Source organism: Kryptolebias marmoratus, linkage group LG6 (genome assembly GCF_001649575.2).
Source record: "Kryptolebias marmoratus isolate JLee-2015 linkage group LG6, ASM164957v2, whole genome shotgun sequence".
NCBI classification, from domain to species: Eukaryota; Metazoa; Chordata; class Actinopteri; order Cyprinodontiformes; family Rivulidae; genus Kryptolebias; species Kryptolebias marmoratus.
Genome location: NC_051435.1, coordinates 455,483 through 482,294, shown reverse-complemented (window position 1 = coordinate 482,294; position 26,812 = coordinate 455,483). Strand labels below are relative to the sequence as shown.

Genomic DNA, 26,812 nt, shown 5'->3' with positions numbered 1-26,812 from the left:
AATCCAAACCTGCAGGAGAAACACCTGATGCTGAACCCTAATCCAAACCTGGAGAGAAACTACAGCTGTTATCTGAATCAACACTTGATCAACAGGGCTCACACCTAAAGAGAACCAAAAACCAGAGGCTGAACCATGACTCAAACACAAGAGGAGATTCAGGTTTGTCTGAAGTCTTCACGCTCTGAAAACTTCCCAGCATGCATCAGGGTTCATCTGCAGGTTTTAATTGGCTTCCTTCTTGTCAGCCGAGCGTTTCACAAACATCCTCTCTTCCCTCCAGTCATTCAGAAAAACTCCCTTTGATTAAATGTGGAGTTCTGCCTGACGTTCCTCTAGAAACCAGCAGAACCAAAGGGAGCAGCAGCTGTTTGAGTTAACTCCTCTGAATGTTGCTGAGCTGCTGGTAAACTGACCCGTTTATCATCAGCTCAGGTTCTAATAAGACCCAACAGAATCAGATCCATCAGGGGACTGAAAAACTCAGGTACTGTCCTTGAAAAGGTTGAAACAGCAGAAAGTAAAACCTTCATTAGATGTGAGCAGTTAATGATGGAACAATATCACCTTAGAAACAACAACAGAATCTACAACAAGCATTTAAAAGTGATTTAATGTTTTCAGACACAATCAGATTATCTGCAGGTAATGATCTACATTTTATTAAACAGAACCTGAGCTGTGCTGTTCATAATGATTTGGCTCACCTGTCTCATGGTCGCCTTCAGGCTCCAGGTGTTTAATGAGCTAATTAACTCTACAAAGCCTCAAACTGATGAATGAAACTTCCTGTTCTGAGTTCATCTCTAAACCAGGGGTGTCAGACTCCAGGCCTTGAGGGCCGCTGTCCTGGAGGTTTTAGGTCTTTCTGCTCCAACACACCTGATTCAAATGGTTTAATCACCTCCTCACCAAATCATCAGGTTCTCCAGGAGCACGGCAACAAGTCATTCATTTAAACCAGGTGTTTTAAAGCAGGAACATGTCTAAAACATGCAGGACAGTGGCCCCTGAGGAATGGAGTTTGACACATGTGCTCTAAACACTTACAGCAACTTTGAGGATTTTTATAAAAAGTTAAAAAATGACAGATTAGTTAAAGTAAAATCTTTTTAAAAAACAAGAAGCAAACACTGAGTTTTATTAACGACAAAATCACATGACAGCGGAACGTTTGGGCTCATTTTTACTAGATCTTATTCAGAGAAAAATGCTTCTGAAATGAGAAAGTGAAGAACTGTTCTGTCTCTGTTCCACAGGTAGAACCAAACATGTTCTGTTGGTTCTGGTGAAGCAGCTCAGATTGAAAACAAAAACATTTAAAGCAGAAAAACTCACCCTGAAGCTGCTTGACCCGCAGGTTGGGTCAGAGAAGTTCTGATGGTTCTGGATCAGAACTGAAGGTGGGACCAGCTCTGGCTCCGCCCACCTGACAGTTTTTAATCAAAGACAAGAAAAAAATGTAGAAAGTGAAAGAACCTGAAGAAGAACCAGCAGCAGAACTCTCCTCCTGTGAAGAGGTCCGGTTCTTCAAAAACAATCAGATCATTTAGCAGCAGGACTCCTCCTCCTCCTCTTCTTCTGAGACCTCCTCCTCCTCCGAGACCTCCTCCTTCTCCTCCTCTTCTTCTGAGACATCCTCTGTTAGAGGAGGAAGAGGAGGTCCTCGCACCCAGATGAATCTCTCTCTTCAGTCAGAACTCCCAGCAGGATTCTGCTCTCAAGTCTGATTCTGTTCAGTTTGGCGCCATCAGGTGGACAAATGGAGACCCTGCAGCTGATCCAGGACCGGCTCCTCAGGTCCACCTGTGACACCTGGACCCAGACCCTGCAGCTAACCCAGAACCGGCTCCTCAGGTCCACCTGTGACACCTGGACCCAGACCCTGCAGCTAACCCAGAACCGGCTCCTCAGGTCCACCTGTGACACCTGGACCCAGACCCTGCAGCTGACCCAGGACCAGTTCTTCAGGTCCACCTGTGACACTTGGACCCAGACCCGGCAGTGGATCTGGGACCAGTTCCTCAGGTCCTGGTGTTGGAGGTTCCTGCCTGCAGGTCTAACATCAGAATCTCCTCAATAATCCAGTTTCTCTGAGAGACAGAAAAGGTTCTGCTGTTTTCAAACCCGCTCCACAGAGACCTGAAGAAGGTTTTCCTGTTTTATTGAACCCTGACTTACAGAATCAGGGTATCATGGTCCAAAGTCCAGACCTGTTCCTGCTGTGGTGGACTCAAACTGCATCAGAAGAGGGTTATGGTTCTTTTCTAATCCACAGAGATCCTAGAACAGGATTAAAAACCTCATTAAATTCACCATTACAACACTTTAGTAAGGATCATTTTCTGAACAGAAACAAATCTTTGTCCATTCAGTCCACTCACTGGGCTGATTTGATCGTTGTTGTTTGAACACCTTAAAGAGATCACACTGAAAACAACAAGGCTGAAAGGTTCTCTTGTTTCTGTCCATTTTAGATCACCTTTTTTCTTTGTAGTGACTCCAGATTTGTTCTGCAGCAGGACAACAAGGCCAAACTCAGCCACCATCAGGTTGTACCTGGGATCTGTTGGAGACACTCTTCCAGTTTGGGGGTTCGATGACCACTGGTACCACTGAGGCCTTGACTCTGGTTCCTCTTTCAGCTCTTGGTGTTTCTCCAGCTTCTCCTGATGTTACAGTCTCTTGCGACTGCTACATCTATCACCCCTGCTTTCTTCTGGATCTTATCTATCACCACAGTGTCTGGGTGGTCAGCCATCAGCTGTTTGGCAGTCTGAATCTGGAAGTCCCACAGTATCTGAGCCCTGCTGTTCTCCACCACCTTAGATGGAATCTCCCACTTTGACTGTGAGACTTCCAGATGTTCCTGTACTCTATTCCAGCTGCTTGGTTATGGTGTTCCATGTATGATTTGCCTGCCTGCATCTTACATCCTGCTGTGATGTTCTGGACTGCCTCAGGGACATCTTAAGTCCAGTAAAAAGAGTGCATGCATTTTTATAACGACAAAGTATGATTTTTTTTTTATTATTATTTTAAAATTGGGGCAGTAAAATCCCAAGTTTTCACCTCCACTTTAAAATGTGAATGCAGTTGCTCCTCTTGTACAAGTGATTCTGTACCAATAATAACAAAATGTATTTCAGATTAGTCTTTAAATAATCCCTCTGGGAGGTGTGAGGACTCACACCTTAATTAATAAAAAAATGTTGTTTAGGCGACATTGGCAGTTTACTTTCTTTCAGTTCAGTTCAAACAGCCGATCCTGCAGTTATACATATAGACACAGAGACATGTGAAACAAAGGGCAAAGACAAAATATACAGAAATTTTAGAAGCTAAGGACTAACAGCAGTTTGCTGTAAAACAAATGACAGGAAACACATTTTATTACCAGCAGTTTCTTCTTAACTAAAAGTATGAACTATCAGATGTGGTGGCAAAGTTTTTATAATATAAAACACCTAACTATGGTTTGTCTGAATTCCACAGCCTATGAGGTTTTCACCAAATGACCCTGTTACTCTTCACTGAAACCAGACTGACCTTCCTTCCCGTCTCCTTCTCACCTACCAACAGTCTAATATCTTAGATATCAGCTCCTGTGTGGACTCTAGAGGCAGAGCTTTGATTCAGAGCTTCCTGTAAACCCCCCCCCCCCCCCCCCCCCCCCCCACACCCCAAAAAAAAAAAAAAAAAAAAAAAAAAAAAAAAAAAAAAAATTAAGAATAATAAAGAAACCTTTAAAAAAAATGTAAAGAAATCCTTTTACAAAATGTTCATTTTTATTGTTAAAAATAATTTTTCTTGTTCTTCTGGATGATACTGAAGCTGGTTGTTTTAACTTGTTTCTGCTTCAGTCAGAAAGTTAAAGCTGACTGATCCTTCTGACCCAGAAACCACGTCTGTGGCTGTGGCTGTTATCTCTGTTGAGCCAAACAGGATTTCTACTCTGACTTCACGTTCTCTGCCTCCTGTAATATCAGGCAGATCAACCTTAACTGAACCGACTTCCTCTACTCCCCAGTCGTCCACATACTTAGGGTCTTTTCTTTCTGTGCGATAAAATCTAATCTCCATCAACTTCTGATTTTCATTTACTAGACATACAACGTGCTCTGTAGTTTCCTTACAGTAAACATCTTGTCCTTCATCCAGCAGTCTACCAAAAACATCCTGACACCAATCCTTTCCATCAGCTGTGATTTTCTTCTCTGGTTTATATTTGGACTCATCAAAAGGCTCACACACAGCCACCCCGTAAGTAAAGCGACTTTTACGAGATACCACAACCTCTGGGTTTCTTCCAAACTCTACAGCTCCCCTCACAATGGCTTCCTGAGGGCTGACAGGACACAGGACTTTACACCGTTTGCTAAACTGATCAATACTGTGCTGACGGAGTACTAGGCTGTTAGCAAAGCCCCCCACCAACAGGACATAATCGATGCTGAAATCCTTTTTTATGATTTCTCCAATCTCCTCACTGATCTTTAGACTCTCAGCAAAGAAAGACCTCAGTTTGTTTCTAGAGATTTTGATTGCTCCCTCATCCCAGGAAGCTCCTTCCACTGATTCAAAGAACTTTTCTATGTTTTGTTTCTTCTGAGCCAACATTCCCAGGTTAAATGAGCAGTAGATCTCAACATCTTCATCTAATTGTTTGAGAAATGTAAAGTCATACATCATTTCCTGAACCTCACTGGGGTAATTTCTTTCATATTCATCCCAGACACCATCACAGAATATTTCTCTGAGGAACTCTTTGAACTTTCTGTCCACAGTTTGTCCACCCAGATCATTTCCTGAAGCTTTGTGCAGCTCCTTCAGGGCTCCTCCTCTCAGGACTTCATGGACAGTCATGTCAATGGTTCCTCCTGCAACAAACATGAAGTGACAGCTGACTTCTTACACATCCAGTTACCTCAGATTACACAATCAAAGAAAAATGTGCTTTAAAGTTACAGTGCTGTTAAAAATAATTCACCTTTTACAGACTGCTTTTGTTTTTGTCCTTTTGTTCCACTTAAATTTTTCAGATTCATAGGCAGAAATCATAGAGGGGTTGAGATCGCCCCAATTTTGGAAAAACTAAGATTGTCCCCCACAATAAACCATTTGAGTAAACTATACTTTTAAGCAATATGAAAAACAGAAAGCGAATCCAAATTTTGAGGGCAAAACGATGCCTTTATGCCTCTCAAAACGTATGCCCCTCATTCTGTTTCTATAGCAAGACGGGAAGTTGGACAGTGCTTCTCCCAGTTGTCATTAGGGTTGGGTATCACTTGAATTTGAATGATTCCAGTGTTGATTCTGATTCCTTGTTTTGATTACGGCTCCAAACTATTTTCGATTCCAATTCTTTTATAAGGCAAAATATGCTGTAACCCTTCTGTGGCACTTTTCAGTTTGTTGCACCAACATCTTTCCCTTGGACATTAAGGTGAACAGAGGAGCACATCATGGAGTCAGGTCAACTGGATAACGTTAGCAATTTCAGGTGGTTTGTCTTTGAAAAAATACATGGGATGTATACCAATGTTAGTTGGGTATTTGCATTTGTGTTGACCCAGCGTTTTACGTCAAGTATAACTGGTTAGCTGCCTCAGTGTAGGTATAAGACTAATCCTGACTTCTCTAATCCTGGTGCTAGGCTGAGGCCATCATCTCTGGGTCTGAACCTCAAACAGAAGCTAGAGATCCACGTTCAAAACTCGCCTCATTGGTTTGACTCAAACACACTGAAACAAACTAAATTTAACCCTAAACACACAAAACTACTCCCTGACTATCAAATACAAACATGCTAAATATCACAACTCTCACTGCTCACGTCCATGCTTGCTTTTTTTTTTGCTGCCAAACTTCCTTCAACTTTTGCGCCTTCTTCTTCCTGTCCAATGAAGTTAGGACGTTGTGTAAAACATAAATAAAAATGAAATACAATGATTTGCAAATCCTTTTCAACTTTTTTTCAATTGAATACACTACAAAGACAAGACATTTAATGTTCAAACTGATAAACTTTATTGTTTTTTGCAGATATTCACTCATTTTGAATTTGATCCTTGCAACACGTTCATAAAAAGCAGGGACAGGTTCATGTCTCCCACTGTGTTCCATCACTTTTCCTTTTAACACTCAATAAGTGTTTGGGAAATGAGGTCATTAATTGTTGAAGCTTTGTAGGTGGAATTCTTTCCCATTCTTGCTTGATGTACAACTTCAGTTGCTCAACAGTCTCCATTCTTGTATTTTGAGCTTCATAATGATCCACATATTTTCAATGGGAGACAGGTTTGGACTGCAGGCAAGCCAGTCCAGTACCTGTACTCTTTTACAAAGCCATGCTGACGTAACATGAGCAGAATGTGGCTTGGCATTGTCTTGCTGAAATGAGCAGGAACGTTCCTGAAAAAGACGTGGCTTGGATGGCAGCAAATGTTAATCCAAAACCTGTCTGTACCTTTCAGCATTAATGGTGCCTTCTCAGATGTTCAAGTTACCCATGCCATGGGCACCAATACACCCCCATACCATTAGAGAGGCTGGCTGATAACAATCCTGGCAGCCCTTTTCCTTTTTGGCCCGGAGGACAAAACATCCATGATTTCTGAAAACATTTTGAAATGTGGACTTGTCAGACCACAGGACACTTTCCATTTTGCATTAGTCTATTTCAGATGAGCTCGGGCCCAGAGAAGCTTTCTAGGTGTTGTTGATATGTGGATTTTGCTTTGCATGGTAGTTTTAACTTGCACTTGTAGATGTAGCGATAAATTGTGCTCACTGACAATGGTTTTCTGAGGTATTTCTGAGTCAATGTGGTAACATCCGTTACAGAATGATGTTGGTTTTTAATACAGTGCCGCCTGAGGGGTCGAAGGTCATGGGCTTTTACTGTTGGTTTTCAGCTTTGTTGCTTACTTGCAGAGATTTGTCCAGATTCTCTAAATCTTTTGATGATATTATGAACTGTAGACGATGAAATCCCTAAATTCCTTGCAATAGTATGTTGAGAAACATTGTTTTTAAACTGTTGGACTATTTGCTCATGTAATTGTTCACAAAGTGGTGAACCTCGCTTGTGAACGTCTGAGCATTTCAGGGATGCTCCCTTTATACCCAATCATGACACTCACCTGTTTCCAATTAACCTGTTCACCTGTGGAATGCTCCAAACAGGTGTTTTTTGAGCATTCCTCAACTTTCCCAGTCTTTGTTGAAATGTGTTGCAGGAATCAAATTCAAAATAAGTAAATATTTGAGAAAAAAAAAATCAAAACAATAAAGTTTATTTGTTTGAACATGAACTATTCTGTCTTTGAAGTGTATTCAGTTGAATATAGGTTGAAAGGAATTTACAAATAATTGTAATCTATTTTTATTTATGTTTTACACAGCATCCCAACTTCACTGGAATTGGGGCTGTAGATTTTTGGTGCTTGGCCTACAACTATGGGCCTCGTTCAAATTGGAGACGGGTGTGTGTTTTTTCATTTAGCGGGGCTGGTGGTGAGATCAGATGGAGGGTGGGGGTGAGGTCAGTGATCTGTTCTTATAATTTTTTATGATTTTATATTTTTGTAAAATGAAAAAGCTTATGTTTAGGTCACATGACCGCGTGAAAAAAAGAGGACTCCTGAAGAAGTACGTTCAGTGTGTAACGTTTCTTCAACCATTTTATGTGGAGAACATGGTAATGAATGTTTAATTTACATTTCATTTTATAACACTACATTTGACTGTATTATAAGGCCCCCTTAAAAAATGGCTTGTTTCTTGTTCCTGTTTGACTTTCTGACTGCTTGTTTTCTTGTTTACTGGCCTCCCAACAATGAAGTAGAATTTATGTTGTTGCTCAGATCATCAAACCAAGGTTACTATCAGACAAAGATAAGCTGAGTAAAAACAAAACACAGTTTTTTAATGATTTCACTGATTAAAGGAACAAAGCTATCCAAACTAACTTGGTTCTATGTGAACCCCTCCTGCAGTGTTCATGAGACCTGATACGTTTTTCTCATGTCTGTGGAGGAACACTAGATCATCATCCTGCTGCAGAACCCAGGTTCTGGCCAGATGTACTCCTTCTGGATTTTTTATTAGAGAACAGAATTCATGGTTCCATCAAATACAACAAGTCATCCAGGTCCTGAAGCAGCAAAGCAGCCCCACACCATAACACTACCACCACCATGTTTGACTGTTAATATGATGTGTTTCTGATCTGCAGCGTTGGGGTCAGATGTAACAGGACTCACACCTTTCAAAATGCCCACTTTTGTCTCATCAGTCCACAAAATTTTTTCCCAGAATTCTCAGGGATCATCAGAAACATCTGAGACAAGTCATTGTGTTTCTTTTGCTCATCTGTGGTTTTGGTCTTTGATCTCTCCCATGGAGGCCATTATTGTGTCTTTCTTCTTGTTGAATCATGAACTTTGACCCTAACCGAGGCAGTTGAGGCCTCCAGGTGATGAACTTAGATGATCTTCTGGGTTCTTTTGGGACCTCCTGGGTAAGTCGTTGATGAGCTCTTGGAGTGATGTTGGTGGGAAGGATCGCCACTGTTCCTTGTTTGCTCCATTTGTGGATCGCGGCTCAGTTTAAGTGCTTTCTTGATCCTACAGGTCTGGCAGTAGTCAGGGTTAGGTCTGGTTAGTGAAACTGAACTCAGCTTTCCAGTAAAATCCGAGTTATTTCTGCTGTCATGATCCTGGATGTTTTGGGAGGCCTCTTCTGTTTTTGAGTTATATTCATCATGTTTTGCTCCTTGTTCTTGTTTGGACATTACTTGTGTTGTGTTCAGCATGTTTTTCTGTTTCCTTCTTGTGTCTTTTACCCATGTTTACCCTCAGTCAGACCTGTTTTCAGCTTGTGACTCATCTGCCCCTCCTCTGACAACCAGCCCAGCTGGATTCACCTGTTCCTCATTCCTCCCAGCTCCTGGTCCTCACTTATCGTTTGTCTGTCTGTTCGCTTCTTGTTGTTATTAAAACCCTGATCTTCTTCTTTCAGTCCTCTGTCATCAGTCTGTAGTTTTTGGGTCCTAACTCACCACTTCACCACATCATCATTTCACAAGGAGGGGATTACTTTTTCACACAGGATCAGCTTTTTCTTCCATCCATGTTTTTAACCTGTTCTTTCCTTTCTGGGTCACAGGGAGTCAGTCTCCAGCAGTCACTGTTTGAGAGACAGGGACACCAGGACAGGTGTCCAGTCCATCACAGGGACACATGGAGACAAATGAGACAAACAACTATTCACCCTCTCACTCACACCTAGGGACAATTTTAGAGTTACCAGTGAATGTAACATCAATGTTTTTGGTCTGTGGGAGGAAACCAGAATACCTGGAGAAAACCCACATGTTTTCAGGGAGAACATGTAAACTCCACCCAGAAAGATGGGAGGGGAACACTGTGCCGTTATGGTTTTACTTCCTGAATTAAATCATCATTTAAACATAAAAGTGTAACAAAAACGAAAAAAACAGACTCCATAGAATCTATAAGAGGGTGAATACTTTTTTACAGCACTGTAGATGTTAGTTGGTGTTCTTGAGTGATTAAACAGTGAGATCATTTAAACTTGTATGTGGTTTAAAGCTTGTCTAACAGTGTTATAGACAGTACCTCCACAGTCCACAACAATGTACTTTGTTCCTGCAGACTGATCCAGAGCATTTTCACTGAGGTTCTGTGTGATGAAACAATCAGCTGGAAGCTTCTTACACCAGATTGAAGCTGCTTCTGGTTCCAGAGCAATGACCAGTTTGTTTTTATCTCCTTCTGTCACAATACCTGCCTGGAGGAGAAATAAACTCTGAGTCTTCTAAAGTCTGCAGAACTTCAGTGCTCTGTCTGAAACATGCTGTTACCTGAGCTGCAGCTTCTCTCATGAACTGTTTTGCTGAATGATCCCAGATGGCAGGAACAGTCAGAACTCAGGTGAAGGTAGAGGAGGTTGACTTTATCTGTTCGTTGTTGGAGCTGATGGTTTCCAGAGCGTCCTCCTTCAGGAATCTCAGGGATTCTGTAAAAACCTTCATAGCTGTCATTTCCTTCCCATTGGCAGCTTTTATTGTGATATCCCTGTTGAGGTCCTGAAAATGTTAAGTGACAGATAAAACATGTTTACTGCTGGAGATTTGTTTTATGGTGTTTACAAATGTGATGGCCTACCATGTGGTTCCCTTCAGCCCTGCTTTTACCAGGTGAAAGTTTTAGTAGATTATTAAAGATCTTTCTGCAGCTGAGAGGTGTTTAAACTAAAACTACTAAAGGCAGCTTATCTCTCTGAGCTGCCATCTTCCAATCATTAGTAAAACACCCATCTATTTATGGCACTGATGCTTTACACTCTCACACCCATGCTGGGTTACTTTTTCTTATGTTAAATAAAACAAATGAAAACTGAATTAATTTCTGCTTTTTGTTACTAACCTGAGCCAAGTTGGTACCACAAACTATCAGGTGTTTAAAGTCCAACAGTTAAAATGTCATCTCTGGACATTTCTGTGTTTATCTAACTCAGTTTTATTTGTCCTTGTCATTAAATCAGCTTTGTTAAATTAGTACATTGAAAGCAACACGTCAGTCCAACATGGTTTCAGTTTGAACCAAGGAATGTACTTAAATTACATAAATAATTTATAAGGTGTAAATGACCAAAACATTAAAATAAATAATGACACAACACAGTAAACACAATAATTCATAAAGTACTTACTCTGTATTTTTTAACCTTTAAGAGTAAATGTCAGTACTTACCCTCCCATACAGAGCCATCTTGAAGTTTTCAAAGAAAAGGTGTTTCTTTGCTTCATCCCCTCTCATGTTGATGTACGCTGCTTTAGCTTCATATCCAAACAACATAAAATCTTCATCTTCATTGAAGAGGATGCAGGTTGGAGTCTTTGGGGTGGGGAGTCCCTGTTTGTTTCCCCACATCTTTAAGTAAGGATCACTTTCTTTATCTGAGGATGGGATATTGAAGGCATATCCACTGTAAGCTGTTCCAAAGTCTATGGCTATGATGAACGAGTCTCCCATAGTTAAACTGGTTCAGCTTGTTGAGGTGAGGAAACAGGTTTGTCTGCCAGAGAGAGGCCGTCGCAGCTGTATTTATGTTCTTCAGATCTCTGTAAGCCCCGCCCCTGGATTTATTCTACATCATCATTGGTCAAACAGGAGAAGGGTTTTTCTTCAACACTATGTCTGCTGAGCTATGATTTAGAGAAATTATGAAATATTAAGGAGTTCGTCTTTCACGGAATAGTTGCTCTTAATATTAAAAACTCAGAACATGAAACATCACAAATTTCTCCACAGATATGAATGCTTTTAAGATATTTGATTCCATCCATCCATCCATCCATCCATCCATCCATCCATCCATCCATCCATCATCAGTTCTTTTTCTTTTGTTGATAAATTAATTTTTATTTTAATTCAAACCATGAGTCTGCATTCTGGGCTTGCCATGTACCATCTTAGCAGACTATTTATAATCTGACAGTGGGAGTGGGTTTTATGGTAAATAGTAAATAGCCTGCACTTGTTTAGAGCTTTATCTAGTTCAAGGACCCCAAAGTGCTTCACACTACATTCAGCCATTCACCCACATTGAAACACTGATGGTGGTGAGCTACATTGTAGCCACAGTTGCCCCGGGGCGGGCTGATTGAAGTCAGGCTGCCATCACACCAGCGACACCAAGCGGCAATTTTACCTGCTGGGTGGACCCTGTCTTAGACCGTTCCTTCCTCTATTGTTCATACTTCTGACATACTAAAATAACATGTTCTATGGTTTCTTCTTGTCCGCAATGCTCACATTGACCTGTATCATGTTTTTGAATTTTGTGTATCATTTGTATTCTGAATAATGTTTGTTGTATTTCCAATAAAATATCCGGTCGGCTGTCTGAATGACTGTTCTGCAAACTTATGAGTGTTGAGCTTGAATCTGAACAGATAATTGTTTTTAATGGTCTTGTATCTTCTACCCACTGCAGTACTCCAACATCTCCCCTGTATATACTGATACTTGTGATTCTTTTTTTTTCTATTTGGAATTCTGGTATCATATATGCCACTCCTACTTTTTCTGTTATTGTTTTTGATGTGTCTGTATATATCTTTACATTATTATAATAGCTATTTATATAATCTTGTACTGTGTGTGAATTAAAAATGAATCTTCTGTCTTTTTTTTTCTGTCCATAAGTGTCATGTTAACTATTGCATCTGTCAGAATCCAGGGTGGTATGGTTGGTAACGGAACTATTGGACTAATATCCAAGTTGTCTATTTGAACTTCTTTTGTTTTCTGATCTATCACCCATCCAAATCATCTTACTTCTTTCTGTTCCTACTCCCAGCTTGATTTGAAAATATCTAATGTTGGGTGTTCTGGGTTATTTCCTTTAAGGTTGATCCAGTAATTTATTGCTAATTGTTCTCTTCTTATTGCTAATGGCATTTCTCCCATTTCAACTTCAAGTGCTGCTGTCGATGTAATAAACCTCTCAAGATGTTTAAAACCTTTTTACATTTATCAATAATATTTTGTATATGTATATTCCAAGTAATTTTCCCATCAAACCATATTCCTAAATATTTTATACACTTAACTTGTTCTATTTCTTGATTGTATAGTTTCAATTTAATCTCTTCTTTTAATCTTTTTTAAAAAAATATCATTACTTTTGCTTTTTCCACTGAAAATTTGAATCCCCACTCATATACCAATTTTTCCATTTTAACATAACATAACATAACATAACATAACATAACATAACATAACATAACATAACATAACATAACATAAAACACAAAACACAAAACTAACAAGCTATGACTAACCTGTAACTAAGTAACATTAGATGAGTAGTACAAGATCATTGTTATCCCAGAACTGGCAATTATATTTGTATGGAATTGAAAAAAAACCCTGGTTGGCTGTGTAATGGAAAAAATACTGTTTCAGTGATTCTTACTACATGTGACTCCCTTTGTGACCTGTGGAAAAACACAGCATTCATGTGACCATGATTTAGTTTAGTTTAGAATGCCTTTCATCTTATCTTTATAGGGCCTCGGGGTACAGGGGGTCAGGATATCTGTTGTTACCTCATGCTTTGTTACCTCCTCTGGATCAGTTTATTTTAACNTTGGTCAGCTATCTGACCCTTCTGTTCTCCCCGACCCCTCCTCATCCTACAAATGGTATGAGAAGCGGGAGCTCTCTGTAATGCTTCAGACTCTGTTGACTCACCTCAGCTCAGTGATTCTCAGCTATATAGCTTAAACAATCAGGTAAGACAAAATGACCGAAGAATGAACAGAAGGGAGCAGGTAAGAGGACCAGGTATAAAAGATAGACTAAGTTCTTCTTGTTTTATTTCATTATTAAAGTAAGGACATGCCAAATTATCATCAGCCAATCACGTTCTGGCAGAAGATGAGGGTCTGGGTGGATTTTTCTGTTCAAAGAGATTCTGTTAGGAACACTTAATACCAATCACATGCTGTAGAAAAAAATGAAGATTAAACATTTTAATCGCTATTTTACTATTATGTGATCAGATCACCCAGTTCAAGGTTCTGTAACCATGATCATTGGTCTGTCATTACATCTGGTGAATAAACTCTGTTGAAACCATTTGATTAATTTCTTATTACATAAAGTGAACACATAAAAATCATACATTCATTTTCAACATATTCACAATACTTCAGGTTGCTTCTGTTAATAAATCATTTTGTCTTTGAGTCTAAGAGCAGTGTAAATGAAGGACATTCTGTCTCCATAGATTAGATGTTCTGTGTGGAAACTCCCAAAGTACTACCTTTATCCAAGCAGTACCAGGGATGTTCCTCTGATGAGGAACATCCTGGACAGCGGATGTCAGAGGTTAAAGGTTAAAGTTCATGCTGCACTTCTTAGACAGGTTAAAGTTATGTACCAAATCTTTATCCTCCTTTACAGGGTGCAGGACATGCTTGCTAAATAGATTTTAATCTCAGTGAGTTTTTTCCTGCTTAAATAAAGATTAAATAAAAGGGGCATCACTTAATTGCCTTTTTAAACAAACAGCCCAAACAAGATGTGGCTTAATGGATGTTGTTTTGAGCTTTTATGAAAATTACAACAAAACACAATTTTAATGTTAGTGACAGCATAAACTCTGATAAAGTCAGGTAGCTGAAAAAGAAAACAGCTAAATGTCTTCAGTGCTGCTGATCTTCTGTGTAACACTGAAGGAGATGATCAATCACTGCTGCCACTGATATTCACACAAATAATCCTTTAATTATATACTGAATTTAAGTATTAAATTATATTCCAATATTTTTTATAATAAATCTCATCATACTGTCTGTCTGATGTGCTTCTACTGGAATGTGCTTTCTGGTTTCATTCCAACACATCTTTTGACTATATTTAATTAGTTTCCAATAAATATTAAAATACCACTCTATTCTATAGAAGCTCTTAAATTGTTTTGCTCCTTCTGTTTTAACTCAAAACTTTTAGACACAGCCATTCATGAAGGTTCGAGCATTTTTCTGAGAAGATACCAAATCTGTTTTTCTTCCTATCTCTACAGCTCCCCTCAAAATGGCTTCCTGGGCTCTTGAAGGACACAGGACTTTACACCGTTTGTTAAACTGATCAATAATGTGCTGACGGAGTATCAGGCTGTTAGCAAAGCCCCCCACCAACAGGATGTAATCAATGCTGAAACCTTTTCTTAGGATTTCTGTAAGTCTCTCAGTGATCCCCTGTAGACTCTCAGCAAAGAAAGACCTCAGTTTGTTTCTAGAGATTTTGATTGATCCCTCATTCCAGGAAGCTCCTTCCACTGATTCAAAGAACTTTTCTATGTTTTGTTTCTTCTGAACCAACATTCCCAGGTTAAATGAGCAGCTGATGTTAACATCTTCATCTACCTGTTTGAGAGTCATAAAGTTATACACGATTTTCTGAACCTCACTGGGGTATTTTTGTTCATATTCATCCCAGACACCATCACAGAATATTTCTCTGAGGAACTCTTTAAACTTTCTGTCCACAGTTTGTCCACCCAGATCATTTCCTGAAGCTTTGTGCAGCTCCTTCAGGGCTCCTCCTCTCAGGACTTCATGGACAGTCATGTCAATGGTTCCTCCTGCAACAAACAGGAAGTGACAGCTGACTTCTTACACATCCAGTTACCTCAGATTACACAATCAAACATATGCTTCAGAATTTTATGTTAGTCGATGTTCCTCAGATTAAACAGTGAGATCATTTGAACTTGTATGTGGTTTAAAGCTTGTCTAACAGTGTTATAGACAGTACCTCCACAGTCCACAACAATGTACTTTGTTCCTGCAGACTGATCCAGTGGAGGTCTGCTGTTGTTCTGATTCAGAACATTTCCACTGAGGTTCCTGGTGATGAAACCATCAGCTGGAAGCTTCTTACACCAGACTGAAGCTGCTTCTGGTTCCAGAGCAATGAGCAGTTTCTCTTCATCTCCTTCTGTCATAATACCTGCCTGGAGGAGAAATAAACTCTGAGTCTTCTAAAGTCTGCAGAACTTCAGTGCTCTCTCTGAAACATGCTGTTACCTGAGCTGCAGCTTCTCTCATGAACTGTTTTGCTGAATGATCCCAGATAGCAGGAACAGTCAGAACCCAGGTGAAGTTGGAGGCTTGAAGCTTTCTTCCTGTGGTCTCTGTTACAGTCTTCAGTGCATCGCTCTTTAGGTATCCTAATGTTTCTGTAAAAACCTTCAGTGCTGTCATTTCCTTTCCATTTGCAGCTTTAATCTTCATGTCCTTTGAGCCTTTAAATCCCTGAAGATATTTGAATTATGTTAGTATGTTTATAAGCACAGGTCAGGTTGCAGGATTTACTCATGTTAAATCAATCTTCTTTTGTGTGTTTTTGTTTCATTTTTCCAACATAAACACATTTTGTTTGATTGCATTCTATCAAACCTTTGACAGTTTTATTTCCTTTGTGCTTAGTGCATTTATAAAATAATTAAATTTGAGGAAAAAGATCACTAAACCAGTCCAGTTCTACCTCACACCATGTAAAAAAGCACCTCAATCCAAAGCTGTGATGTGTTGAATCTTCACACTGAACTCTAACTCTAGTTTCTGCATTAAAACTTTAATGTTAGAGTAAATCTTAACTCCTCTCTGATCCAATTATGAATTTAAACTTCGCTTCAATATGGGCCTTGACATAAATGCTTCAGACACTAAACCTTTCCCTAACTTTTCTCAGTAACACAAATATCCACCAGTTTGCCATCTTTATTCTGTTTTCTACAGACTAAGTCAGCCAACCCTCAGAGCCTCTTCTTGCAATGCTTCTTCTCACCAACACAGCTATTGTTCATTTCCTAACAGAGTTTATTTCAAATTTATTTCCTGGTGGTATCAGGAGGTGCTTGGAAGCACACACTGGCAAATCTGAGAAGGGAGAAAGAGTTAGTGACTATGAAAGGGTCAGAGAACTTAAAAAACTGAAGAAAAGGAGCCACTAACGTTTTCAAAGTGGAGGCTTTAAGCTACTTGGTGTGCTTCTTGGTGGTTATCTGGATTATGGAAGTCCACCAGAGCAAATTTGTCTTCTATTCTACTGTGCCCTCATGCAGCCAGCACACTGTGACAAAAAGATCTACTCTCTAGAGTGTTGCCAGGGAGTGGTTGGTGGGAGTCATGACATCACCGGAAGACGGAAACTCTGAGCCTTTTTACTGCAGCGCTTAATCCAGAGCTCAAAGAGTTAGTCAAAAAACAGGCAATGGTCATACACGGGAAAACAGATTTAAGGTTACTTATCCAGAGGGCTGGCAAAACTCCTAGCACAGAAAATGGTTGATGTCCAGAAATCAGAGGCTCGGCAAAAGTCCAGCGGGGGCAAGGCAAAACAGAGAAATCCAGGGCATAGAAACGTGGTTGAGATGAGGAGAGCAATCAGGAACGAGACAAAAACACTGGACGTCTCCTTGCTTGGAGCTTTTAATAATCTGGTGGTGAATGGAGAGCTGAGGACGGTTTAAATACCGCTGTTAACAGGTGAGCAGAATATGGCTGATTGCAGTGGAAGAGGTGGGTGTGGCAGGACAGGGAGCAGACAGACCTACGAATCATGACATATATCGCTGCAGATAAATAATTTTGTGACGGGGTGAGATTGTGTATTTTAAGGTTGAGCAGAACAGAGGCAGAGGACGAGGCCTGGGGAGGAGCCACCGAGGACATGGAAAAACATCAGACAACAAGGATGCCTGCTATATGTGACAAACATGATCACTGGGCCCGAGACTGTTAGGACAGTAAGTATCGACCCAACACAGACGGACCTGACAGCTCAGATTTTGATTTTCAGATATTCAGGACCTTTGCACCATCTGCAGGACCTCATCTTTTTCAGGTTCTCCTTTTTTGAAAACCTTCCTTTTCTAAATCATGACATCCTCTATTTTGCACATCATTCCTAAGAACTCTTGACTCGGTTACTCCATGAATCCTTAATACTTACTGGATAGACTAGAAAGATTTTTAGTGATATCACTTTATCCTTTACCTTTGGATGATTTTCCAATAAATCTGCTTACCTCACCTACACTAGCATAATCTAAAAAATACACTGAAGGCATAGATGGTTAAAATTAACTTCTTTAAATGGATCACAGCATCACAGCATATATTTCCAGTCTTTCCCAAGATCTGTTAAGATTTGGGGTTTCTGAGTTATTTTTTGACTAATTTTTGTATTAAGTTTAATGTTTTCATTTGTGTTTCTGTAGTTTCTGTAATTTTATTTCTTGTGATCCATGTTTTTTTGTCTATTCTGTGTTTCTTATGTTCTTGTATTGTTCTTCTTCCTGTGCCACTATCCACCTGCCCTCAGCTCAGTACCTTTTCCAGTCAGCCTGTCATGAACACTTCACCTTTCTCCATTACCTGTTGGTCTCATCTGTAATTGATCTTTCACTTACCCACAGCCCTTTATATTCGGTATCTAGTCATTTTCTCTCTGCTGGTTCATTGTTGGTTTCTGCACCACAATCATGTTATGCTCCTTATGTCTCCTCGCAATTCCAAGTATTTAGTTTATTGTTGTTTTGGTGACATGCCCGCCTTTTTGTTTTGTTTAATAAACTAGTTTTTGTTTCATTGAAGATGAGTCTGTGTTCTGGATTCATTTTCCTCTCGCCTGATAAGTTTTGCTGTTACAGGAATCAAAAAGAAAGACCTAACACATTGTAATGGCTAATATAATGATGTTCATCTTTTATCTTATTTACTCCAATGTATTATCCTTTTCCTACCTCACTGATTATGTTAACAGACACATTGTGTATTTGTGTGGACACTGATTTGGTTAAAAAAATTCAAACTGATAAAAGGATTGTTGTAAAACTGCTCATACCAGATATATTAGGAAATGTTTTGTTTATGACATGCAGTAATCAGGCTGTAGTAGACCCTAAAGTTAAGAAGGGATTACAGGAAAGGAAGTGTGGAAAAACAGGTAGTTTGAAACTATACTTTGAAATGTATATGGGAGGGAGAACTGTGGGTGTATAACTGAAATAGAAACCTGTAAGATTCCGAACTCAGACTCTGCATGTGTGTTCAATCTTTCCCTTTGCAGAGTAAAACAGTACCTTATTCATGTCAGGAGTTGAGGTTGTTTTTCATGTTTCTGATTCATGTTTTAGTTTGGGTTTATTGTTTATTTTATTTTGTTATTTATTTATCTTTATGTTTAGTCTGGTCTTAGTTCAGTTCTTGCTCCTTGTGTTTCTGTACTCCTGTCATCATTCACTTCTTCTCAGTGTCAGGAACGGCGGAGACGGAGGCGAACCCAGAACGCAGACTCATAGTTATAAACAGAAAACTAATTTATTAAACTAAGAAACAAAACGAAAACAAAAAGCTGACGTGGCAGCAAACAGACTAGAACTAAATACAAAGCATAACTGAAACAAGAAACAGGAAACATGAAGTGAGCCAGCAACAAACAGACATTTACATCAAACAAACCTTAGACAACTAACACAGACAATGGACCAGCGGAGTGTGGGAGGCAATGACCGGGTTTTAAAGACTGAGGATAATTAGGTAAATGGAGACAGGTGACGTGATTACAAAGTGGGGACAGGTGTAGGTGTGGCAGGGAGATAAAGAGAGAGACTGAGGAGCAAATGAAACATAAAACAAGAGACAAGACAGAAACCAAACAAACCAACAAACTAAATAAAAACAAAAGCCATAACACAGAAAAAACCCAAATCACCACACTCAGTCAGTCACTTGTTTATTTGCCACACCCATCTCCACCTGCTCCTAGTTAGTAATCATTCACCTGTACCCACATTCCCTAATTACCCTCTGTTTTTAAAACCTGGTCATTTCCTCCATTTACTCACTGGTTCCTTGTCGCTTATACACGCTGTCTGGTTCCTCTCTTGTCTTGTCATTTATGTTTCGTCCTGGATTTCTTGTTATTGTTTGATTTTGCTGCCTCGTCAACTTTTTTTTTTTGTTCTGTTATTTTAAAATAAATTGTTTTATTTCCTGGAATCCACGAGGAGTCTGTGCACTGGGTTTGCTGCTCTCTCCTCCAAACCTGACAATTCAAAGCAACAGTCTACCTGACTTAAGGAAATAATAATTCTTAAATACTATATCCCTACCACACATAAACATCCCATCTCTGCAATTATTTTGCTCAACTGCTTAAGAACACATCGTTCCTATCTCTTCCCATCATTGATCACCTTTACTCTAGATATTTATATTTTCTTTGAATTCCTAATATGTTCAGAGTACTCTACTGCTTCTCACCTTTCAACCCATCAATTAATTCATGCCTAACTGACTTATCAGTCCTCACCCAAGAAACCTTCATGCTCACCATCAAGACAAATCCTTTTAGAAAAGTTACCACTGTATTTATTGACCCCTTAGTCCTTGTAAACTTCTCCACTACAAAAACCTTCAAATACTTCAGAAGGCCAGACCCCCAGTCTTCTCTCATCACAGAAACTGGCACAGCTGTCTCACATTACTGGTTCTATCATCATCTGTACTTAATATTGTAAGCCAGTGGGTTCCAACCTTTCTGCATCAACAGAAAAGCTGTGCCCCCAACCTCTTCATGCATATACAAATATACCAAATGTGCAACATTTCATTTGTTTAAAGTGAACTTTTGCAAAATAGGTACTTACTGGAAGCAAGTTATTTATTCAGGCAGCAGAAAAATAAAATGATGAACGGACAAGGGAAGTGGGTGCCTTGAGAATATGTAAATTAAAAACAATAATGACTCTGTGTGTCAGTGGCTCTGTATTAATGTATTAATGGTTCTGGGTTTGAACCTAATTCTTCTACATGACTGGCAGGGACATTTATCATAGTACTAACAAGGCAGCTTACATTATGTGCCTACTGGAAGACATTTATCCAAGCTATTTCCACCACTCCAGGTAGTTTTCCTATGTGTTAATGGTATAATGGACCGAACCACTGTTAGAATGATGGGGGTGGGGGACTTGGTTTCTGATAGGCATAAATATATCATTTTGCCTAAACAAAAGGTGGATTTGCTTTCTGTTTTTATCTTGCTTAAAAGTATAGTTTTCTCAAATTTTTTACCGGGGGGGCAATCTCTGGTTTTTCAAAATTAGGAGGGGTCTAGACTCCCCCAACCCCTCTGGGATTTATGCTCATGGTTGACGGGGGAGAATTAAGAATGAGGACTGAATGGATGAAGAGGGAGAGCTGGTCTTTGTGTGGCTGCTGTTTGCAAAAGCTAACCTGAAGAGAGAGTTTATGTTACAATGAGCTCCACTTTCTACCACAAGCTGTTCGCAATAAACATTGGGATCAAACATAATTCTCATATTATAATAATGCGTTACACATTAAATAATAAAAACTTAAAGACTTTATTTATTGTCACTTCAGACATCCATCCATTCATCCAGTCATCCATTATCAGCTGCTTGTCCTAATTTTGGTTGCAGGGGTCCTGGAGTCTAATTAAAGCAAAGCTTTATAACACACAGACCACGTGGCAATACACAACAATGCGATGGCACATGTGTGACAGGTGTCCAGTGCTGCCATGTTGACAGAGGACGAAATGGAGAGCTGGTTATTGGGTTGGGCCTCAGCTTCAGCCTTTTAGCTTTTGTGTTAGCTCCAGAGCTAATATTCTAAACATAATAAAGTACAAGTCCATCAGGTTTGAATGTTTCTACAGATATAACATGTATAATGACCTAAGGACAAATACATTAAAACTTTATTGTCATAAATTATAAGTTTTTAGCCCTAGCTTCTTGTGTTTTAGTCTCAACTACAACTTATTTACATCATCACCTTAGTAAAATAAAATTACAGACTTACAGACTCTTTACAGTCATAAAACCTTCACTGTAAACTGTCTTACTCTGTGTTTTTGAACCTTTAAGAGTAAATGTCAGTACTTACTTTTGCATACAGAGCCATCTTGAAGTTTTCAAAGAAAAGGTGTTTCTTTGCTTCTTCTTCTCTCATCTTGATGTACGCTGCTTTAGCTTCATATCCAAACAACATAAACTTTCCATCTTCATTGAAGAGGATGCAGGTTGGAGTCTTTGGGGTTTCCAGTCTCTGTTCTTTTCCCCACCTCTTTAAGTGATGATCACTTTCTTTATCTGAGGATGTGATATTGAAGGCATATCCACTGTAAGCTGTTCCAAAGTCTATGGCTATGATGAACGAGACGACTGCATCTAGTTCAGGAGAGGAATTCATCAGAAAGTCAAACAGCAGCAGTCACAAATCATCATCTTACACTTTTAATGAATCTAATCTACTTGTCCTGTTTTTATGTATATTTACTATCCTTTAATTCTTGTTTTTTTATTTGATATTTTAGTAATTGTTTGACTGTAAAGTACTTTAATCAAACTCAGTTGTTTTAAACGTGCTTCAAAAATAAAACTGACATTCTCTATGTTCTATCAAAAATATAATTTATTTAATGTTGCAAAGATGTCCCTGACGCAGTCCAGAACATCACAGCAGGATGTAAGATGCAGACAGGCAAATCATACATGGAATACCATAACCCAGCAGCTGGAATAGAGTACAGGAACATCTGGAAGTCTCACAGTCAAAGTGGGAGATTCCATCTAAGGTGGTGGAGAACAGCAGGGCTCAGATACTGTGGGACTTCCAGATTCAGACTGCCAAACAGCTGATGGCTGACCAACCGGACATCGTGGTGACAGATAAGATACAGAAGAAAGCAGGGGTGATAGATGTAGAGACAAAAGAATGAATTTTTCTTTTGAGCTTTCAATCTCTGTTTGTCATGTAAGCCTTTTGGTATAGCTTCAATAAGTTAGGTGGTATTTATTAACTGAGAGACTACTGTTACTGTTAGCAAAGCTAAAAATGTTAATCATGCTGAAAAAGTGTTATTAGACAATTAAAACATAATTTTGAACACTTTAAAACTCCCTTTCACACTCTGAACCCCAGAGACAAAACTGCAGCACCATCAAACTGATTGATACAACAGAACAGTAACTTTTCATTGAATCAGAAACTGTTAAAAATATATGTTGTACTGAGAGCAACATTGCAGAGAAGTGGTTAGAGCCTCACACTGAGAAGGTCTCAGGTTCACTTCCCAGCCTTTCTGTGTGGAGTTTACATGATCTCCCCGAGAATGCATGGGTTTTCTCCAGGTCTTCTGGTTACCTCCCTCAGACCCAAAACAGGCATGTTAAGTTAAATGGTAACTCTAAATTGTCCTTATGTGTGAGTGAGAGGGTGAATTGTTGTTTGTTTCATTTATCTCTCTGCGTCCCTGTGATAGATTGGAGACCTGTCCAGATGTCCCCTGCCTCTCACCATCTGGTGATAGACACCAGCTCCCCATGGCTCAGAAAGAAAAAGCAGGGAAATCAGAAATTGGTATCAACCCACACAAAATAGAAACAATTCATTTGTAATAAATATGTACTGTATCTACAGCACTGACCTCTGACATTGAGCAGGACCTTTTTCTTCATTAGCATTTTACCCCGTTTGTTGTAGACAGTACAGGTGTAGGTGTCTGTATCTCGTTCTGTAGGCTCAGCTAGAGTCAGACTGAGGTCTCCAAACTTAAAGATTGTCTTCATCTCTGTCCGGTCTCTGTAGAGCTCATGTTGTTCATCAGGTTCTATTAAGCCTTTCTGATATATATGGACTATCCAGTCTTTACTGTTTCTCCACTTCACTCTGACATCTTGCAGGTGAACTGTGGTTTTACAAGGCAGCACCACGGACTCCACCCCTGAATCCACCTCCACCTTATAAACTGAGGGAAAAAGCAGATCCATTAATATAAACAGCAATTGCACTTATTTTGCTGACTTTGTCAGTGATGTATTAATTATATTCATGGTTTCATTATCGATTCAACAGCAAGGCACGTGTGATCTAAAATTCATGATCTCTAGCTGTCCATAAGAGTCCTCCAGGTTCTTCTGTTAACAGGTACCAATGTCCTGAGGTGACAGGACAGAATACACCCCAGGATTTTATGACTGTGCACACTAACATCTTATATATCATAATAAAACTTCCAGAAAAAAGATGGTATCAAAGGTAGAGCAGATATATAAAACTGAGGCCCAGATTCCCTAATGGTATGCATCGCTTTTGCAGGAGTTATTTTAGATTTTGGGGGTCCGTTTAATTCACAAAGCCCTTGTAAAGTTAGCTTTGTGTCTCCATCATGGCACAGCATCTCTCTGCACTGCTGCAGTTTACCCACAAGTTTAATGCAACATTTAGAAAAAACCTTATATTTATGTAAACTACTGCCAAGGCAAAAAGAGTCTGATTTTCAAAAAACAAAACAAACAAACAACAGTGCTGTTTATAAAGTGGATTTAACATTTTCTGCCCCTTGAGTAAATATTCTGTCAAGATCTGTGACTTTTTGGTTGTTGTTTGTGTTTGTTTTGTTCTTTTTGTTTTCCTGTTTCCTTTTTAATATATTTTGGTGGGGATTTTTTCAGTTCCTTTGTAATTGTATATTCAGTTTTTCTCCTAGTGTCTCCATTTGCCATTTCTCCCTCAGATATTCTTGCCCTGAGTTTACCACTCACACCTGTTCCTCGTATTCATTTATCTCAGCTGTTACCACTTATCTCACCACTCCCAGCCTACTTAGACTGTCAGTTCTCATCTCATCTTCAGTTTGTCAAACTGTTTGATTGTCTGCCTGTTCCCTGCATGATCCTTGTAGTTTTGCTTTGGTCTGTTGTCACTTCTGCCTTTTATTTTTGTTTTTAAATTCATTTTAATTTATCAACTCCTTGAGTCAGTCTGCATCCTTGGGTGCTATTTCCACTAAGCCTGACAAAATAATGAACTCTAAACAGAACCCAGCAAACTCCCAGCTACTTAACAAGTTGTCAGTGGCTTAATTAACCCCCACACAACTACTTGCAATCAATGAAATATAATATGTTTCTTCAATTCTGTTATTTTAGTTTATTCCTGTTTTTAGTTTTGTTAGTTAGCTTTTTCCTCCCTGTGCTCTCTGTGTTCTCTGTCATTATTCACTTGTCCTCAGCCAATCACTTGTCTGCCTGCCACGCCCATCTACACCTGCCCCAAGTTAGTAATCACTCACCTGTGCCCACTTCTCCTAAAGACCTTCAGTCTTTAAAACCTGGTCATCTCCCTCACTTACTCGTTGTCATTCCAATGCGCTGTCTGGTTTTCCTCGTGTCTCACCCTCGTCTCTTTGCCACCCTGGATTTTGTAAGTTTGTGTTATTTACGCTGCCTCATCTCACGATGAGGCTGCGTATTGGGTTTGCCTCATTAACCACACCTGACAGAACAAACCAGTTGAACATTAACCCAGCAGACCTCCAGCTCCAGGAAGCCATGACAACTTTAAAGATTTCTCCCACGAAACTCCAGTCTTTAATTACTCAACACATGAGACTACACCTCTGCAACCAACCACTTGGTCCCTGTTTATCAAAGGACTACTTTTTCATTTATGGACCACATTCTGTGTTCAAAACCCGGACTTCTCTGCATCCCCGATCTCTGCTGCCTTCTCACCCAGGTCAGACGCATGATTGTGGAACAGAAGGAAGCCACTGAGCCGTTTGCTTGAGAACCGGCAGAAATTTCTCTGTGTTCTCCAGCTCCTTGCAGACACAGTCACCGGAGAAGGTTCATGCCTGCAGAGCCTTCAGTCCCTCCTGCGCCGCCTGCATCTCTCTGCATCCCCAGTGCCGCTCTCAGCCTCTCCACCTTCTAGCGTCTCAGTAGGGGTCAGCGACAATGACGCTTCACCTTCCAGCATCTCATTGGAGGTTGGCACAATGGCGCATCACAGAGGGTTGTGAACAATGATGCCTCCCACCAGGCCGCTCCTGAGAAGGTCTGTGTCCCCAACTCTGGTTCCTTGTCTCCAGGGTCTGCCGCTCTCAAGCCTCCAGGGTCCGTCGTTCCCAAGCCTCCAGGGTCCCATGTTCCCGAGCCCTCAGGCCCTCCAGGATGTCCACCCAAAGGTTTTTGGGGCCTGCAGGGTTCCTAGCTCCTGTGTCTCCAAGAAGGTCCCGCAGGACGCCTCTCACTTGTCTGCCTCGAAGAGAGTCGCAGTCTGGAGGATGCCTCCCACCCGTCAGTAGCATCGAGGGCAGTTCCCAGTCCATCCTCCTGAACTCTGGTCCTTGCGAGACCTATCACAAACAGTAGTTTCTTTGTCTTTCTTCCAGTAGAAACTACACGTGGACCCGTCACTCTGTGTTTGTCTGTATCTCTGTCCTGTTCACTCAAACCCCAGCTGGTGACCGCTCGTCCTGAACCTGGTTATGATTCTGGTTCTGCTGGAGGTTTCTTCCTGTTAAAAGAGTTCCCTTTCCACTGTTGCCAACTTGCTGCTCAGGATGGGAGACTGTGATGAAGTGAAGATTCAACGTAATCTGCTGCTTCCTTAGATAACTTTTTCTAATTCGTTTTTTGTGATGTATGCGCATAATGTTGTACAGTGCCCTGAGGTGACTTTTGTTGTGACTTGGTGCTATATAAAGAAACTGGATTGAATTGCTAGTAGTAAAGTCTTTTTGTGAAGACTATTTATGCTTTATTAAATATTAATGTACAAAACGCTGAAGGGCCATAAGTTCCTTTTCATCTGTGGAAATCAGACCAAAATCAGTTCATTTTTGCAGTCAGTTTCTTATGTAGGAAGAAAATGCTTGTCTTACATTTGTCTTCAAGTCAGAGAGTGTTGAGGACAATGTCTCTCCCATGTTCGTGAGTTTTGAAAGGGTTAAATGGAGGGTAATTTTAGACACTTTTCTTATTCCATTAGCTGAAACAGTGTTTGGTGACAATGATGTAATTTAACATGATAAAGTATCTTTCCATTGGGGAAAGGACATGGAAACTTTCTTTCAGCAATCAGAGAGAGTTGTCATTAGTTAGAAAGACAGAGGTGGAGCAGTGTTTTTCTAATGATTCCATCATTTTTTCTTCAAAACTGAGTGAATCCACATTTTATTCCTCTCCTTTTTTTTTCCTGCTCCTGGTGGAAGGCGGATGTGTTCCTTTTATATTTGGGTTTTTGATAACAGGATTTCTGCTCTTTGGACCAGGCAGTTACCTGGATTATCGTCAAATTCGTTGATGGGTTCACGGATCGACCAGCACTCAGACTGTAAACAGGAGCGAAATTGCAAACTACTCCGAACTGGCTGAT

General features: G+C 39.9%; 4 protein-coding genes across 5 annotated transcripts in view; all 4 read right to left on the bottom strand.

The window, feature by feature from the left end:
* The window catches only part of LOC108251559 (myosin light chain kinase, smooth muscle), a 42,963-nt gene extending 40,362 nt beyond the window's left edge, over nucleotides 1-2,601 (bottom strand). Inside the window, exon 1 of one of the 2 annotated variants that reach the window (XM_037976010.1) lies at nucleotides 1,339-2,601. The gene's annotated coding sequence lies outside the window, so the exon portion shown is untranslated. The remainder of the gene's footprint in view (nucleotides 1-1,338) is intronic. The other variant, XM_037976011.1, reaches the window with a different exon arrangement.
* Nucleotides 1-26,812, bottom strand: part of LOC112451394 (titin) — a gene marked incomplete at its 3' end in the record, with an annotated part of 470,585 nt that overhangs the window by 136,475 nt on the left and 307,298 nt on the right. The window lies entirely within an intron of this gene.
* LOC108251292 (heat shock 70 kDa protein 12A) lies at nucleotides 3,800-11,127 on the bottom strand. Its single transcript, XM_025002932.2, is given in 4 exon segments — nucleotides 3,800-4,880; nucleotides 9,648-9,819; nucleotides 9,893-10,117; nucleotides 10,785-11,127. Coding segments are annotated over 4 exon segments (1,716 nt in total). The 5' UTR covers nucleotides 11,067-11,127; the 3' UTR covers nucleotides 3,800-3,843.
* Nucleotides 13,401-26,812, bottom strand: part of LOC108251290 (heat shock 70 kDa protein 12A) — a 20,448-nt gene continuing 7,036 nt past the window's right edge. Inside the window, exons 5-9 of the mRNA XM_017441538.3 lie at nucleotides 23,076-23,396; nucleotides 21,533-21,816; nucleotides 15,635-15,862; nucleotides 15,363-15,561; nucleotides 13,401-15,189 (exon numbers count right to left, since the gene is read on the bottom strand). Coding sequence (XP_017297027.1) covers nucleotides 14,552-15,189; nucleotides 15,363-15,561; nucleotides 15,635-15,862; nucleotides 21,533-21,816; nucleotides 23,076-23,396 — 1,670 coding nt within the window. The 3' untranslated portion in view covers nucleotides 13,401-14,551. The remainder of the gene's footprint in view (nucleotides 15,190-15,362; nucleotides 15,562-15,634; nucleotides 15,863-21,532; nucleotides 21,817-23,075; nucleotides 23,397-26,812) is intronic.